Source organism: Ceratotherium simum, chromosome 15, assembly GCF_057802395.1.
Source record: "Ceratotherium simum simum isolate JZ-2026a chromosome 15, ASM5780239v1, whole genome shotgun sequence".
Classification (NCBI taxonomy): Eukaryota; Metazoa; Chordata; class Mammalia; order Perissodactyla; family Rhinocerotidae; genus Ceratotherium; species Ceratotherium simum.
In genome coordinates this window covers 6,336,980-6,352,392 of record NC_141914.1, presented here as the reverse complement: position 1 = coordinate 6,352,392, position 15,413 = coordinate 6,336,980, and the positions used below count along the sequence as shown (strand labels likewise).

The window sequence follows — 15,413 nt, the reverse complement described above, 5'->3', positions numbered from 1 at the left end:
GGCCCCAAATTAACTTAAACTCATTTAAAATTAATAAGATAAAGACAGTCAAGTAAAATTGATAATTCAGTTATTTTAAGACAGCCAGTAGGAATAGCAGCTTTTTACTTCCAAGCATGAGAGTGTGTGTGCCTTATGCCCAAATCAAGAAATACCTGCCATAGAGTTCAATATCTAACTTTAATTTCCAATTAGATTTTAATTTCTAATTTTGGTATGCAATTCAAAATAACAACCAAAAAAAAACACTGGAAACTGATGGAAGTAATTTCCACAACTTTATAACAAACAATAGCATTCTTTACATGAAAGTCAATTCTTAAAACCCTCAAACTTCAAAACACAAAAATAGATTTCCCTTTATAGATTTCCCCCTTCCAGTTCCAAAAGTGGTTATTTTAGAATAAGGATTCATCATGTAAAGTTTAGCTGAATCAAATAAATAACAATCACCCAATACAACTGTCGATTCAACGCATGGATTTGACATATACTGCTTTCAGATTTCCCTTTTGCTTCTTTTCCAGATAAACACAGGACAGTGGAAACAGTCTCATTAGAAAATCCTGACCAACGACACTAGCTTCTTCAGTTAATTCAGAAAAAGTGGGTCATCAAGAGAAACTCCTGAGACAGAGTCTTCAGTGTGGTACAGGAGCCACTGACTATGAGCCTCAGTAGTTCACCTGAGAAGGTGGACCAAGTGTGCTATTCATGCAGATATGCTCAATGTCCTCTACCAGATAAGCTACAAGCACTCTATGCCAACCAAACCTGTCCCTTCCATTTAGGTTGGAATATTTCTCACACTTTTTAGCCCAGTAATCTCCCCTCCCAGAAGAAGCTAGTTCAAACACACTCATTAGCATCTTTGGTTACAAGGGCATTACAGTGTAGATGCTGTTAATAATAGTTCTCCCATGGCTAAGTCAAGATTGGAAAAAATCCTATAGGTAGACATAAATGTAAACTTGCATTTTCTAAGCTCCTTACAAGTCATTATATAAAGTCTAGCTCTTTTTGAAATTTTGTACATATCAATGGCACCCATCTCTCCATGGGGCCACCATAAACTTTCTGTAATGCAGTTGGTGGAGAAAGTCACTGAATGTGATTTCTTCAGTCCCCTCAGGGCAGGCTAGGTCTCCACAGGGCAGACAAAAGACAAGAACATGTCCAGTTGGTTCTTCACAATAACTTCATCTGGATGTAGCTTGTGGGGTAGATAATGGGCCAGGGTCATCTCCCAGGCATCAACGAGATATACTCCAACCCCTGAGAACATCTTCCGAAGGATGGTGTCCAGCTGAAAGTTGTACCAGTCACTGTTGAAAAGGCTCACCTCAGGCCCCAGCTCTTGGGCGTTGGCTGTTCGGATGACTACTATGGTCTTAGGACTTCGATCCAGGAGCTGGACCACTGCTCGACGGATGTTTCTGAGTCGCCGGATATACACTTCCAAGGGGAAGGTGCTGAAATGAGACCATACAGCTATGGCCACCACTGTGTTCTTCCCTCCCACGATGCCATTCAGCTCATTTGCCACATAACGGAGCTCATTGCTAAAGACAGTGGTGAAGCGGATGGGGGGACCATGGCAGCGGTATCTGAGCAGGATGTTGTGCTTCTGGTCCACTGCAAGGAAGGGACCCACGTTCTTGGGACTACCCAAGTTAAATTCTACCAAATCTGAAACGAGGAAAACTCAAATTCATAAAAATGTTCAAACCAAGCACATAAATTTTGATTATTCTTTACTTAGTGGCTTCAAAGAACAGTTTCTAAAATAAAAGTACAACAGAAAGGTACGATACAAACGTACAGGGAACACCTATGTTCCTTCCTCCTGGCCCCTGGGCCTGCGTGGGCCCTTATTCTAACATATTTATTATTTAAATCACCCCATAAACATGACATTACAAGTTATACCATCAGTGACAGATTCTATACCTATGTCGATACCTCAGAAGCAAATCACCTGTTTACCTCTATTAGAGGTAAGAAATCGTCCTGTTTGCACTGATTGTTGAATATCTAAAAATAAACTTGACGTTTACACATTATTGTTCTAACAGATAAATATTATTTCTTCCAGGACAAGGGCTACAACTTCTGCTTTTTTATGAACACATAATAGTAACCAATACCTCTTTTTGCAATAAGTGAAAGAAAGGAGCAACCCTGTTTCTTTGACTTTCAACTGGATGGGGAATCACGTTCATGTCTGAGAAGTTCCATCTCTGTCATAAGAACACAGACAGCAGCACAAGTGGGAATCCCTTCACTCCCTCCCCTTTATCTAAGATGTGTTTCAAAGTCCAGCTCCTCTGAGATCTTCTGAAGATCCCAGGAATTGGTGATTATTCTCCCTTGTAACTCCTTAAAAACTGCCTTTACAATTCATCACTTAACCCATGCCCCATGAGGAAAGAGTGTCTGTCTCATACCCCTAAATATTCCTATAAGTGCCTTACAGAGAACAGACTAGGTAACTTCTGGCAACCCAATCCAATTAACACTTCCTAAGCCCACATTCAGTGCCAGCCACTACGGTGTGAAAAGCCACCAATGTTCAGAGGGATAAGTCACAGTCCTTGATCTCAAGGGGTTTATAGTCAGTTCTGAAGAAGTAGCATCAAACGATGATTGTCCTATATTACGCTTAAGGGTTAAAGTAAAGGTTTCACTTTTTTCTCCGCGCAGTCCCAAGCTCCTAGTCTAGTCTTTCCTACCTAATTCATTACTCCTTAGCATTTGGCCCCACTTAAATTGAATAGAAGGTCAAGCTACCCTTCTCTCTTTTGATAAGATCAAGCAGTGACACAAGGCTTCATCAGGTGACAATGTGTCTGCACAGGGTAGGTGGAAAACAATCAAGACATTCAATGTGATCATTGCTATGAAAGGAAACACCAAGCCACATCATTAGAACTTAAGAATCAGCCAACTACAGACCCCTGGAGGGCCTGCTTGGTCAGCATCAAACCGTGCCTCGCGTCATGCCACACAAATTATTTCCCTCCTCCTGACTTTTTTTTTTTTTATAATTTTATTTATTTATTTTTCCCCCAAAGCCCCAGTAGATAGTTGTATGTCATAGCTGCACATCCTTCTAGTTGCTGTATGTGGGACGCAGCCTCAGCATGGCCGGAGAAGCGGTGCGTCGGTGCGCGCCGGGATCCGAACCCGGGCCGCCGGCAGCGGAACGCGAGCACTTAACCTCTAAGCCACGGGGCCGGCCCTCCCTCTTCCTGACTTTTAACTTACACTTTATCAACTAGAACTCAGCTATGTCTCTTTCAATAAAAAACAAGCAAAACAAAAACCAGAATCAACTTTACTTTTGGGGGTCATATCTACTTCCTCCTTGCCTTCTAAAAATTAAATTTGAAACTAGTTGATGTAATAAATAAAAGAGAAAAAAGAAAAACATCACAAACAACACCTGACAACAAATCATGGGAATCTGCTTTATGAAAAGTGCTGCCCATATATAGCTATCAAAAACAGTTTCCACAGAACTCTTTGTCAGCTCCCTAAATTGCAAGCAAGGTCTTTAGTCCTGCTGCCCGGAATCCATCCCTCCTCACCCATCCACACCCCTTCCAGGAAGAGGAAAAGGCCCACTGTGAATAAGAGATGGCCCTCCAAGGAGCGAGGTTCTATTCCGAGTCTGGAGAGCAGCCCCAGAGCCCAGCGGTGATATCAGGAAGCTAAGAATGCTGGCACTCAGCAAGCCTCCCCGAGAAGGAGCCAGCTCCATCTCAGGTGACACCAGTAGAAGGCCCAATGGATGACGGAGGGATGGCTTTGCTGCGTGGATGCATTAAAATGGACCACAGTCAGTTTGGCTGCTTCCTTCCAGTTAAATCTATTATAAACTTGGAGCTGAACCAAATAAAACTAGGAGAAAAACAACTGGAAATGTCCACCTCTGTTTTACAGCCCAGAATATTAGAAGTGAAAGACATCTGTGAGGTGATATTCTCCAGCTGCCTCATCTCACACATGGAGAAATGGAGCCCTGAGAGTAAATGTCCAGGGTCACACAGCTACCCAGTGGAATGAACTTCAACAAGAAACCAGTGCTTCCAGCAACACATCACAACCCCACTGTTGATCACAAAGCATCACACATCTCCAGGGTTAGGACACCTCTTCAGTCCTACAGAGAAGTAACTGCTTCCTCACCTGATGCCTTTCTTCAGGCACTGGAGTGAGCCTGCTTATTTCAAAGCTGATTTTGTACATGTGGGAAAGAGTTATGAAACAAAAAGCAAAGTACCAACCTGGAACAAATGTAGTAAGGTATTCAAACCACTGCCTGATTGTCGAGTCACCAAATAAATACACCACTTTTCTTTGCAAGCATTCTGTAACGTTGTCAGGGTCATTAAACTGGCGCATCTTAAACCTTCTGGGCCTCCACTGATCTCTGTAATAATAGCCGGAAGGAAAAGTTCCTGAGCCTTGAGATAGGTCAAAGTTGTTAGTTTCTGAAAAGAAAAAGGAAAAAATAAGATATTCTGAAACATTCCTCCAACAAACCATACATGAAAAATGTTCCAAGAAACACAATTATGCCCCTCCGTTTGTTAGCCTGCTGGCAAATGGGCAACACTTCCTGCTGTCACATCTCAAAGAAATCCCAGACTTTCCCCTGGCTACAAAAGGTTCTCCTTTGCACAAAAATGGGAAGATCTGAAATGGGGGTGAGGGTGTTGGGGGACAGAAGGGGAAAGGGGGACTTTGAGCATTCCCTCTGATTATTCATGTTTCTATCAAAGCCAAAAATAAAGGCAGGCAAAAACCGAGGAAATGTGTCAATATAAGCATTGTCCTGCATTATCCCAGAACAAAAGAGTTTCTTATCCAAAAGCCTGTGAGGCAAGTAACAACTTAGATTCATATTTTACATATGCATAGTAATATAAGTCTACTGTTTCGCAGCCCATTACAAGGAGAGTTTTAACCCACGGGTCCTACAATCAAATATTAATTCAGAAAACCACCACTTAATACAGAGAACAAGCCAATGACATACAGTCTAAAGAATTATTCCCCACAATACAAAAGGTTCAGAAGGTCTTTAGGCACAACGGACATTAAAAATGCATCAGCAGTGTGTACTCACAGCTGTAGCCTAGCTACACACAATCATACGAGCACCAGGACATCTCTCAGAGGGAGAGTCAACATCCTTCTGCCCTAACAGCTCCCTCGGAAAATGCCACTGTGGAAACAACACGCTTTACGTGCTTCAAAACAAACAGACAGAGAGCGCTAATATTTCTTGCAAGTTTACTTTGCACCACTGTTCTGTGCAATTCAACCTATTATCTCATATGATGCTCACGATAATCCTTTAAGGTAGGTCCTATTATTATCCCTACCTTTCAGAACAGGTAGGCAACTTGGCCCGGGCCCCAGAGCCAGCATGGGGCAAAGCCAGGACCTGATCAAGCACGTGAGCCCCAAAGCCCGTGCTCTTAATCACTGCGCCACATCGCCGCTCAAAAACAGACGTTTGTAGATGCCCTCCATTTTCTCTCTGGCTTTTTCCCTTTAGGTATACACTTACTCATGTCTAACACTCAAATCTATAATCATCAAAAAACCACCAATCATTTTATATCAATTCCTTACATGCCCCAAGGTTCAAACCTTGCTCATAATCCAGTAATTCTATAGTCTCACCTGTTAAACACAATTCAAAATCCAAATGCTTACACGACTCAGAATTAACTGAGTCCCCTATTTGTGACTATTTTCAGTTTATTTGACTTCTCGATATTATCCGTATTACTCAAAATTATTTTGGTTTTATTCCCTTCAGAGAAGATGCTGTATTTGACAGTACATATTTAATCTTTTTTCTTAGGCATCTGCTAACTCTTTGCAGGTTCAGGGCCAAAACGTAAATAGAATTTTTATCTTTCCCCCCCCCCAAAACCCCAGTAGAGAGTTCTATGTCATAGTTGCACATCTTTCTAGTTGCTGTATGTGGAACGCGGCCTGAGCATGGCTGGAGAAGCAGTGCGCAGGTGCGCGCCCAGGATCCAAACCTGGGTCGCCAGTAGCGGAGCGCACACACTTAATCGCTAAGCCACACGGCCGGCCCCGTAAACAGTATTTTTAAAAGCTTTATTTGGCAAATGTGATTACCAAAGAAAAAATGGGGAGTGGGGTAAATATTTACTTGGTTTACTTAAAAACAATTTCTCAACACGTGCCTGAGTGTGGCTTCCCCACGTTACCACACCGTGCCCGGAGCTCCCGCATCACAGCAGCTCCTCAAGGCTACACAGGCCAAGGGCTCCTGACGATGCCTGGGGCCCAAACAAAATATTTACTAGGATGGGAATTTACAGTGATTTTGAAGTTACAATTTTTACTGGCTATTCTGGGTGCAATACATGTTATAAAGAAAAGTGTACATCACACAGGAAACAATTACCATTTCCATTCAAATGTTAATTAGATTTACTACCAGAGTTAAGTCAAGCAAAGCAAATCAATGACTGAACCTGAATTAATCTTTAAACATGCAGCGCTAGGTAAAACAGCATTTTTACATTGAAATGCATGTGCCTACACTGCCCTCTTACGGTCAGCTGGGACAAAGACACTGCCTGACTAAGGATTTTAAGCGGTCTGAAGTTGTTTAAAAAGTCAGCATTTCTCGGAACTCAGATGCATTTTCAAGTAAGATAACTGAGCTGTGAAAGCCTCTTAAATCGATAATATAACCCCTAATGTACTATACATGTGGAATAAAAATAATTAAAAAACAGAAATGAATTATTACTCAGTTTTCTGGTTATCTTGAATATTGATGGCCAAGGAAGAAGTTACAGGGAGGGGGCTGGAGAGGCAGATATGAAGATATTCATGAGAAATCAGAAGGGAGAGTTTTCGTCATTTGCAAGTAAGGTCCCAGCTTCTCTAAAATGTCTTGGCTTCTCTTTAAAGCCCATGGCTTACATTTTCCTCCAAAGGGCGTCATCCCATGTCACTCATTAGCCATAATGAGGGCTATGTGGGCCACAAATGGGACAAAATGAGAGAGACAAATTTCCCTAAACTCGCTAGAAAGAGCTTGCGGAGGGGGATACAGCATGAATGAAGGGTGGGAAAGGTATGTGCACACAGGTGCGTGCACAGGTCCCTTAATTCTGTGGCATGGAATTATCCGTAGAAGGAAGAACAGTAAAAGGCAGGCCAAAAGGGAGCGCATGGTTCCTAAGGGGAAAAACAGAGAAGGTAGAGGAGAAATGGAGTCAAACAATTCCTTGACCAGGGAACAGGAGCAGAGGAACACCTGGGTGCCACCTAGGGAGATAAGGAATGAGGATAGCGTGTCCAGCTGTGTAGCACACCCTGTCTAGTGCTGGCAAGATGAGAAGGGCCCAGCTACACAGTGATTACAGCGGCTTGAGTCTACCCTTGAATTCCCTCTACAAAACCCAGGGAATTTGGTTTTTTTCTTTATGTTTTACTTCCCTATAAGCTAAGCATTTTACAGAGGAAAGTTAAAAAGGCTGTATAGGTACAAATACCTGTAGATTCAGAGAATGTTGGAAAGGAACTCAGAATAGCTAGTCCAAATATCTTTATTTATTTTTTTTGGTGAGGAAGATTAGCCCCGAGCTCATATCCATTGCCAATCCTCCTCTTTTTGCTGAAGATTAGCCCTGAGCTAACATCTGTGCCCATCTTCCTCTATTTTGTATAGAGGAAGCATAGCTCGATGAGCAGTGCGTAGGTCCGCACCCAGGGATCCAAACTTGTGAACCCTGGGCCGCTGAAGCAGAGCACGCAAACTTAACCACAACGCCACTGGGCCGGTCCCCAAATATCTTTTAAAGGTGAAGAAAGCAAGTCAGAGTGACTTGCCGCAGTTTCTCAGAGAGCTGTCAAGGCAGGCAGTGGGGGAGGCAGCTCTGATTACAAAGGTCACCTTCATTACTGACATGGTCCTGGCAGTGGGCTTCCTTCCCCAAATGACTTCAGTTAGCTGGACTTTATATGCAGGATATGAGCCCTTCAATTTTCTAAGTTAACTGGGTCTGGACCTTGGTTTCATTATCTATAAAATTACTAGTTATTCTGAAGGGTTGCTGTGAAAATTCAATACTGCAGTAGTGTGAAAGCATTTTTTTTTTATTGTGTTTTTTTTCCTGTTAGGAAGATTGGCCCTGAACTAACATCCATGCCCATCTTCCTCTACTTTATATGGGACGCCGCCACAGCATGGGTTGACAAGTAGTGCGTCAATGCACACCCGGGATAAGGATCTGAACCCGAGACCCCTGGGCCGCCAAAGCAGAGCATGTGCACTTAACCGCTACACCACCCGGCCGGCCCCCGAAAGCACATTTTCAATAGTAAAGGGCCAGTGTGGAGTGCTGGAAATAGTCTATATGCTCTAAACATTCTCTATCTTGATGTGTGGTAGTCACTTGATAAGTTTTCTATTGCTGTGTAACAAATCACAATTAGTGGCTTAAAAACAAGGGGCATTTATTTCTTATCCACAGTTCCGTAGGTCAGGAGTCTGGAGGATGGCCTACTGGTTTCTCTGCTCAGGTCTCACAGTTCCAAATCAGGATGTCAGAAGGCTGTGTCCCTTTCTGAAGGCTCTGGAGAAGAATCTGCTTCTAAGCTCATTCCAGTTGTTGGACAAATTCAGTTCCTTGCGCTTCATTTCCTTGCTGGTTGTCAGCCAGGGAATGCCCTTCAGCTCCTAGAAGCTGCCTCCACTCCTTGCCACGTGGCCTCCTTCATCTTTAAAGCCACCAACGAAGGATCTCCCTCATATGGAATCCTTCTCACACTTCCCATCTCTTTCTTCAGGAAGAACCTGGTCCCTGTTAAGGGCTTATCTGATTAGGTCAGATCTATCCAGGATAATCTCTTTTTTTTAAAGCCAACTTTATCCTATACTACAACTGAAGGGAAAGGATTGTATAAAGTCAGGGATACTGGAAGTCATCTTAGAATTCAGCCTACCACAGTTACAAAGATACGTAACAAAAGGAAAACTCCATTGTCCTTTCTGCTTATGCTCTGTGTGCACTCTTGTATATATTTCAACAGATAAGGAAAAACAGTAAAGGGCTATAAAGATGTTAATACTTATTCTATTGCTCTTAGATCTAGTCCTATCCTAAACTCTCAGTAAGCTCCCCAAAAATATGAGTTCTACTTTAGCTGTTGTTGAGATTAGAAGCCATTAAGGTCCCTAAGCCATTAGGGTATTAATGGTCTGGGGACGACAGGACAAGTGCTTACGAAAATTCAGCAGTAATTCTGATACTGGGAAAGCCCGTCAGAAACCAGACACCAGCCCTTGCTAAGGTAGTCTCGTCTAACTAAAAGCTGTGTTTCTTTGCTTTTGACTGGAATTACACCCATGCATGGGGGCAGCACTGGCAATCTCAAACAATCCCCCAGACTCTAAATATGCATCTTAGAATAATTTGACCTTGCAGGAAAATCAATTAACTAATACAGAACAAAATTTCAAAGGGAAAAAAACTCTTCAAAATACAAGATTCATAGGTGAAATCATAAAAGTGGAAAGACTATGAACCCTTCCAAGGCGGGGCAAAGAAAATACAAGATTAGCCTGAAATATGTTGTGCTGCCAGAAAGTAAAGTGCTCAAAAAAAAAAAAAAAGGATGCGAGCACGTTGCATGTCAAAAGGGCACAGAGGCCAAACTGAAAAAAGCTCCCAATTGCTAAATCTGGAACACACGGAACAACAGAATGGAATAAATAACCATGAGTCTATACTGATGTAATTAAATAAATGGGAAAGAAGAGACAATTCTTCCTCACAGACAAATTCCAACTAATAAATGTCTTAAGAATGAGAGATGTTAATAACAAGCCACCATTAGAACACCACAGAAATGATTGCTGCAGGCAAGATCTACCGACGAACGCTAAAATTAGTGGGCAAAAGTTTAAGCAGAAACAGAACGTTTACACTCTGTTTTAGTTTCCTGTGGCTGCTGTAACAAATTACCGTAAATTAAGTGGCTTAAAACAACACAGATTTATCCTCTTACAGTTCTGGAGGCCACAAGTCCAAAACAGTATCACTGGGTCAAAACCAAGGTGCTAGCAGAGCCATGCTCTCTGGAGGACCTAGGGAAGAACTGTGCTCTTGGCTTCTCTAGAGCTGTGTTCTTTGGCTCATGGCCCCTTGGCCTTTTTTTTTTTTTTTTTGAGGAAGATTGGCCCTGCGCTAACAACTGTTGCCAATCTTCCTCTTTTTCTTTTTTCTCCCTAAAGCCCCAGTACATAGTTGTGTATCACAGCTGTAGAGTTGTTGCAAAGTTTCTGTCGCCATGTAAGGTAACACTCACAAATTTGAGGGATTAGGATCTGGATATCTTTGGGGGACATTATACAGCCTACCACAGTCTCAAAGTATCTCCCTAGAATACTGAGTAAATACAAAGATAAAAATGGTAAGTTCACAGTGGAGAACGCTGGCAGACACCACTTTAACCAAGTGATCAAGGTTAACATCATTGTCAATACATATCGACATCACATACCCCTTAAAAGGACACAACATTGTTTCTGTGCTATTCTTTCCAAAAATGCATAACCTCAAACTAATCACAAGAAAACATTAGACAAACCCAAACTTAGAGACAGTCTAAAAAATATCTGACCAATGCTCTTCAAGAGTGTCAAGGTCATGGAAGATAACGAAAGACTGAGGAAACGAAAGACTGAGGAACTGTCACAGAGGGAAGACCAAGGAAACACGGTGACTAAAGGCAATATGGGATCCTGCACTGGCTTCTGGAACAGAAAAAAGGACATTAGTGGAAAAACTGAAGAAATCCAAATAAACTCTATAGTTTAGTTAACAACACTGCACTGATATTAAATTCTTAGTTTCAATAAGTCTTCTGTGGTTACTTAAGATGTTGGCATAAGCGGCAGCTGGGTGAAGGCTATACGGGAACTCTGTACTATTTCTGCAGCTCTCATTTAAGTCTAAAATTATCTGAAAACTAAAATTTAAAAAGAGGATGAAAGGAAGGAAGGAAGAAAGGAACAAAGGGAAAGAGGGAGGAAAGAAGGGAAAGAGGGAGAGAGGATTTGAGCCCTTCGTTTAGGATCTTTGAGTGCCCCCTGCTGGTCACTAGGGTGAACTTCAGTGAAGTTCTGCCAAGCTGAGGACTTTGATATCATATAGAGCAACAGTCCTCCTCTTTTCTTTCCAATCACGTACCTGCTCCGAGATGGTTTTCGCAAAGCCAGGCTATTCTACTCCTACAGATTCATGGTTGCTTTCTTCCTCTAAAAATCCATCAGAAGCCTCACCAGTTACTGAATCTGCCTTCCCCCTAAACAGAACAGTACATCACAAGCCAGCAAGCACTTCCTGATTGAAGCCCAAGACCTGGCAGGTGCAAGAAAGCCTTCCAAAGCTCCTGCCTCTGCCCCCCTGGACACCCAGGGACGTCACAGGGCAGGCAAGCCAGGCCGCCGAGGCTGTGGGGGAGGACAGACGTAGGCGTGGGACCGGCCTCTTAGGCATCGGACACGAGGGAGTGTGCGGAATGCGGTAGTACTCAGGGTACCCTGTCCACCGATAGCTCAGCATGGGGTCGAGGGCCCGTCAGAGAGAAGACAAGCAATTTCCATTAACGATGTTTCACGCATGTATCCTCTAAAACTAGTAACTCACTGGGTTCAAGTAAATCAAATACAGCTCTTCATCAGGGAAAGACCAGGGTTTCTCGCGGTACGTGAGACCAAGGATGCAGACTGACAGTTCCTGCCTGCACCTCGGCCACAGACAAATTTTAATTAGCCCACACAATATTTTAAACGGTTTGAATTAGATGCCAATGTTGTGAAATCCGAAGACATCACATTTAAAAACTGACTTCTCGGTTTTCATGGAAAAACAATCTCTCTAGATGTGGCCACATTTGGTCTACATTTCTGCATGGCAACAACGCAGCAGGAACTGAGAAGAGGCTGCCCCTTTAGATGGTCCTTGCTCTTTGGTTCCCTCCCCACCACTCACGCACGGCTACACCCACCCTGCTGGACTCCTGTGTGTTAAATACCAGGTCCCTGTGGCACTAGTGTTTGCAGTACCTGCTGTTGGGGACACTATATATATGCTTTCAACAGCTAAAAGGACCTTGCCTGCCATCTGCACTTGACCTTAGCCAAAAGGCCAAGAAGCGATTGCCTGCCATCTGCATAAGCCTCCTTAAGAATGTTCATCCTTTCTTCCCAAAAGTCACTATGTCTACTCTGCAAAAACATAACATATACATTTACTCTTCTGAATTTCATTCTTTTACTTTTAAAAATATCCTGCACCAATAGATCAGAATCATCTGGAAGGTTTGTTAAAACACAGATTGCTGGGCCCACCCTGCAGAGTTTCTGTTTCCATAGTCTGAATTTGCAATTTTAGCAAGTTCCCTGGTAATGCTGATGCTGCTAGTCCAGAGATCACACTTTGAGAACAACTGCCTTTCACTAACCCCGCGCTTTTGATTTTAAAAATTTCCATGACAATTTTACACACATTTCTTGAATATCTCTAGAGCAGTCATATCCAACAGAACTTTCTGCAATGACAGATACATTCTTTATCAAATGCTGTCCAACGTGGTAGCCACTAAGTCACATGCAGCTATTGAGCATATGTGACTGAAGAATGGAATTTTCTATTTAATTTCATTAATTTAAATTTATAATAGCCACATGTGGGTAGTAGCTACCATATTGGACAACATAGCTCTGAAGGCTCCTGAGGAGCCAGAGGGGGAGGGAAGAAGAAGACAACTTAACATGAGCATAAACAGCAAAACCCAAGATTATGCTCATAAGGTCTAACTGATTTAACGTAATCAAACAGCTCTTTCAGTATTTTCAATTGTGCCCAGAAGTCACCATGGCATATTAAACAGAAAAAGAAGTTTTTGTAACATCAGTGAAACTACAGAGCTTCAACCCACTTAGCAAGAACCCCCACCAATCCTGGAGCTCACTTCTGCTTACCTTGCATCCTCCTGGGAATCACGGTCACCCAGTCAGGTCCACTGGAGTTGACTGGCATTTTGATATTGACACCGCTTAGGAGGAACAGAAAGAGCACAAGCTTAGATTCAGGAACATTTATTTTTCAATATGTATCTTTATTCTCAAATAAAAAAATGGATATGACTTTGCAGAGCCTTATTAAGATGAAATATTCTTAGAAATATTTATCAACATGATTAATAATAAACTAGGTCTCTTGTAATAAGCACGTTATATGGATATATAAACTGAATAAGAATTAAATAGGTTCCTAAGTTCTCACTGCTTAGCCCTGAGAGTATGAACTCCAAAACGACAAATCTGGTGTGAATTACTTACTCCCCGTGGACTCAGAGAATGGCTCACACTGATGAGAGTGTCTATTTTGTCACTATTTGTTTTCAGGCTGCAAGTCTTCACAGCACTAAGTCACACGGCAGATTCCTAGGCCCTGCCCAGAGATGAGTCCCCTGGGGACACATGCTCACACGGTACTTTGTTCATCATGACTCCCTTACTAAAATGTACGTTCCTCGAAGACACAGATTGTGTCCCACTCACCTTCTGTCTTCAGCACTCAGCACAGGCCCTGGACTAGAGCCCATGCTCGGAAAATATCTGATGGAGGGCTGCGTGAAAAGTGGGGTAGAGTGGAGTCCAAGAGAAGATACTGAACACTCGGTGTAACTATTCCAAAACTGGGTCACAGTAATTAGGCCTCTTACAGTTAGACCAAAAACAAACAAACAAAATAGGATAACTTTTTTGATGTGGGAACTTACAGTCATGATTTTTTGTTTCATCAAAAATCAGTTCAAAAGAGATTTGTTCTTAAATAATTCTTAAGCTTCTATTCTGTGCCAGGCACTGTCCTATAAGCCAGTAAACAAAACACACGGCACCTCCTCCTTCACGGAACCAACATTCTAATGGGGAGGAAGGAAGGACAGGGAGCTACATTAGAGAATACCAGAATTTCATAGCTTAAGTCAGTGCCATTTGAGAGAGGACAGGACTTTTATTTATTTATTTATTTTGTGAGGAAGATCAGCCCTGAGTTAACATCCATGATAATCCTCCTCTCTTTGCTGAGGAAGACCGGCTCTGAGCTAAAATCTATTGCCAATCCTCCTCATCCCCCCACCAAAGCCCCAGTAGACAGCTGTATGTCATAGCTGCACATCCTTCTAGTTGCTGCATGTGGGACGTGGCCTCAGCATGGCCGGAGAAGCGGTGCGTCGGTGTGCGCCCGGGATCCGAAGCTGGGCCGTCAGTAGCGTAGCGCGCACTTAACCGCTAAGCCACGGGGCCGGCCCAGGACAGGACTTTTAAGAGAGCGCATATAAACTGCTTTCGCGAGTTTGGCAAAAAAAAAGAAGAAAATTTCACCTCTGTAATTTTCCAGTAAAAAAGCTCAACCTCAATCTAGTCATGCAGAGCCAATAAAGCAGCAAATCCAAATTAAAGGGCAGGACAGACGTTATTTCATCCTTCTGGATTCACAGGTGCTTTTTGGTTTTAATGGCAGGATATAGTGCTGGGAATATTTTGAAATTTTACACTCACTTAATTCTCTAACCTTTCTCCCACCTCTTTTCCACATGGAATTTCAGTCAGTTACAAGCTGTGCTTCCTCCTCTGTGCTAGGCCACGAAGTGGCCTGACAACACAACTCTGAAAGGCAGTAACCAAGCAGTCTTCACACACAGGAAAAAGTGCACAGAAACAAAATCATCTGCTCACAGTCATCGATAAACAGTGTGTCTGAGATCTGAAGCCAGGATTAAAACTAAAGCTCAAGTCCTTTTGTCCTGAGCTGTACAAAAACATCGGCAGCCTCAAGAACAGTACAGTAACTACACTGAGCAGTGCTCCCTCTGCTGGCCTTCTAAAGCATGGCGGGAGACGTCAAATGGGTGCAAACTGTTATGATCAAAAGCTGACTCAAGCAGCAGTGGGAAATCAGAGGGTTTTATTTTAGAAGCTCCTATAGCCCACATATTTTATGGTAGGAATGTTCCCCCCACCAATTAATGAGTGGACACAAAACAAAATTTTTTAAGGTATCCAGATATACTCAGCAAAAATACCTCTCTACCAGGGAATGTTTTAAAAGTATATATTTCATTAAAAAATAAAAAACATATTTACATTCTTTCAAATAATTGCACTGTTTGACCACGTAGCTTTTCTTTTTATTTCTTAGGAATGTTATTTTATTTCAGAACTATATGGACTGTTGAAGAAAACAGAAATTCTAATTCATACTGATTCCATACCTTCAGTTTTACAGATTATTTCATGTATTGATCATTATGCTGAAACAGTTTCACAC

General features: G+C 42.4%; 1 protein-coding gene across 7 annotated transcripts in view; it reads right to left on the bottom strand.

Annotated features, from left to right (window-relative positions):
• Positions 1–261: 261 nt before the first annotated feature.
• NXPE3 (neurexophilin and PC-esterase domain family member 3) overlaps positions 262–15,413 on the bottom strand; it is a 40,401-nt gene continuing 25,249 nt past the window's right edge. For all 7 annotated transcript variants that reach the window (XM_087439528.1, XM_087439526.1, XM_087439525.1 and 4 more), the window contains 3 exons: positions 13,058–13,131; positions 4,290–4,496; positions 262–1,689 (listed from right to left, as the gene is read on the bottom strand). In XM_087439528.1, coding sequence (XP_087295654.1) covers positions 1,139–1,689; positions 4,290–4,496; positions 13,058–13,131 — 832 coding nt within the window. In that variant the 3' untranslated portion in view covers positions 262–1,138. The remainder of the gene's footprint in view (positions 1,690–4,289; positions 4,497–13,057; positions 13,132–15,413) is intronic.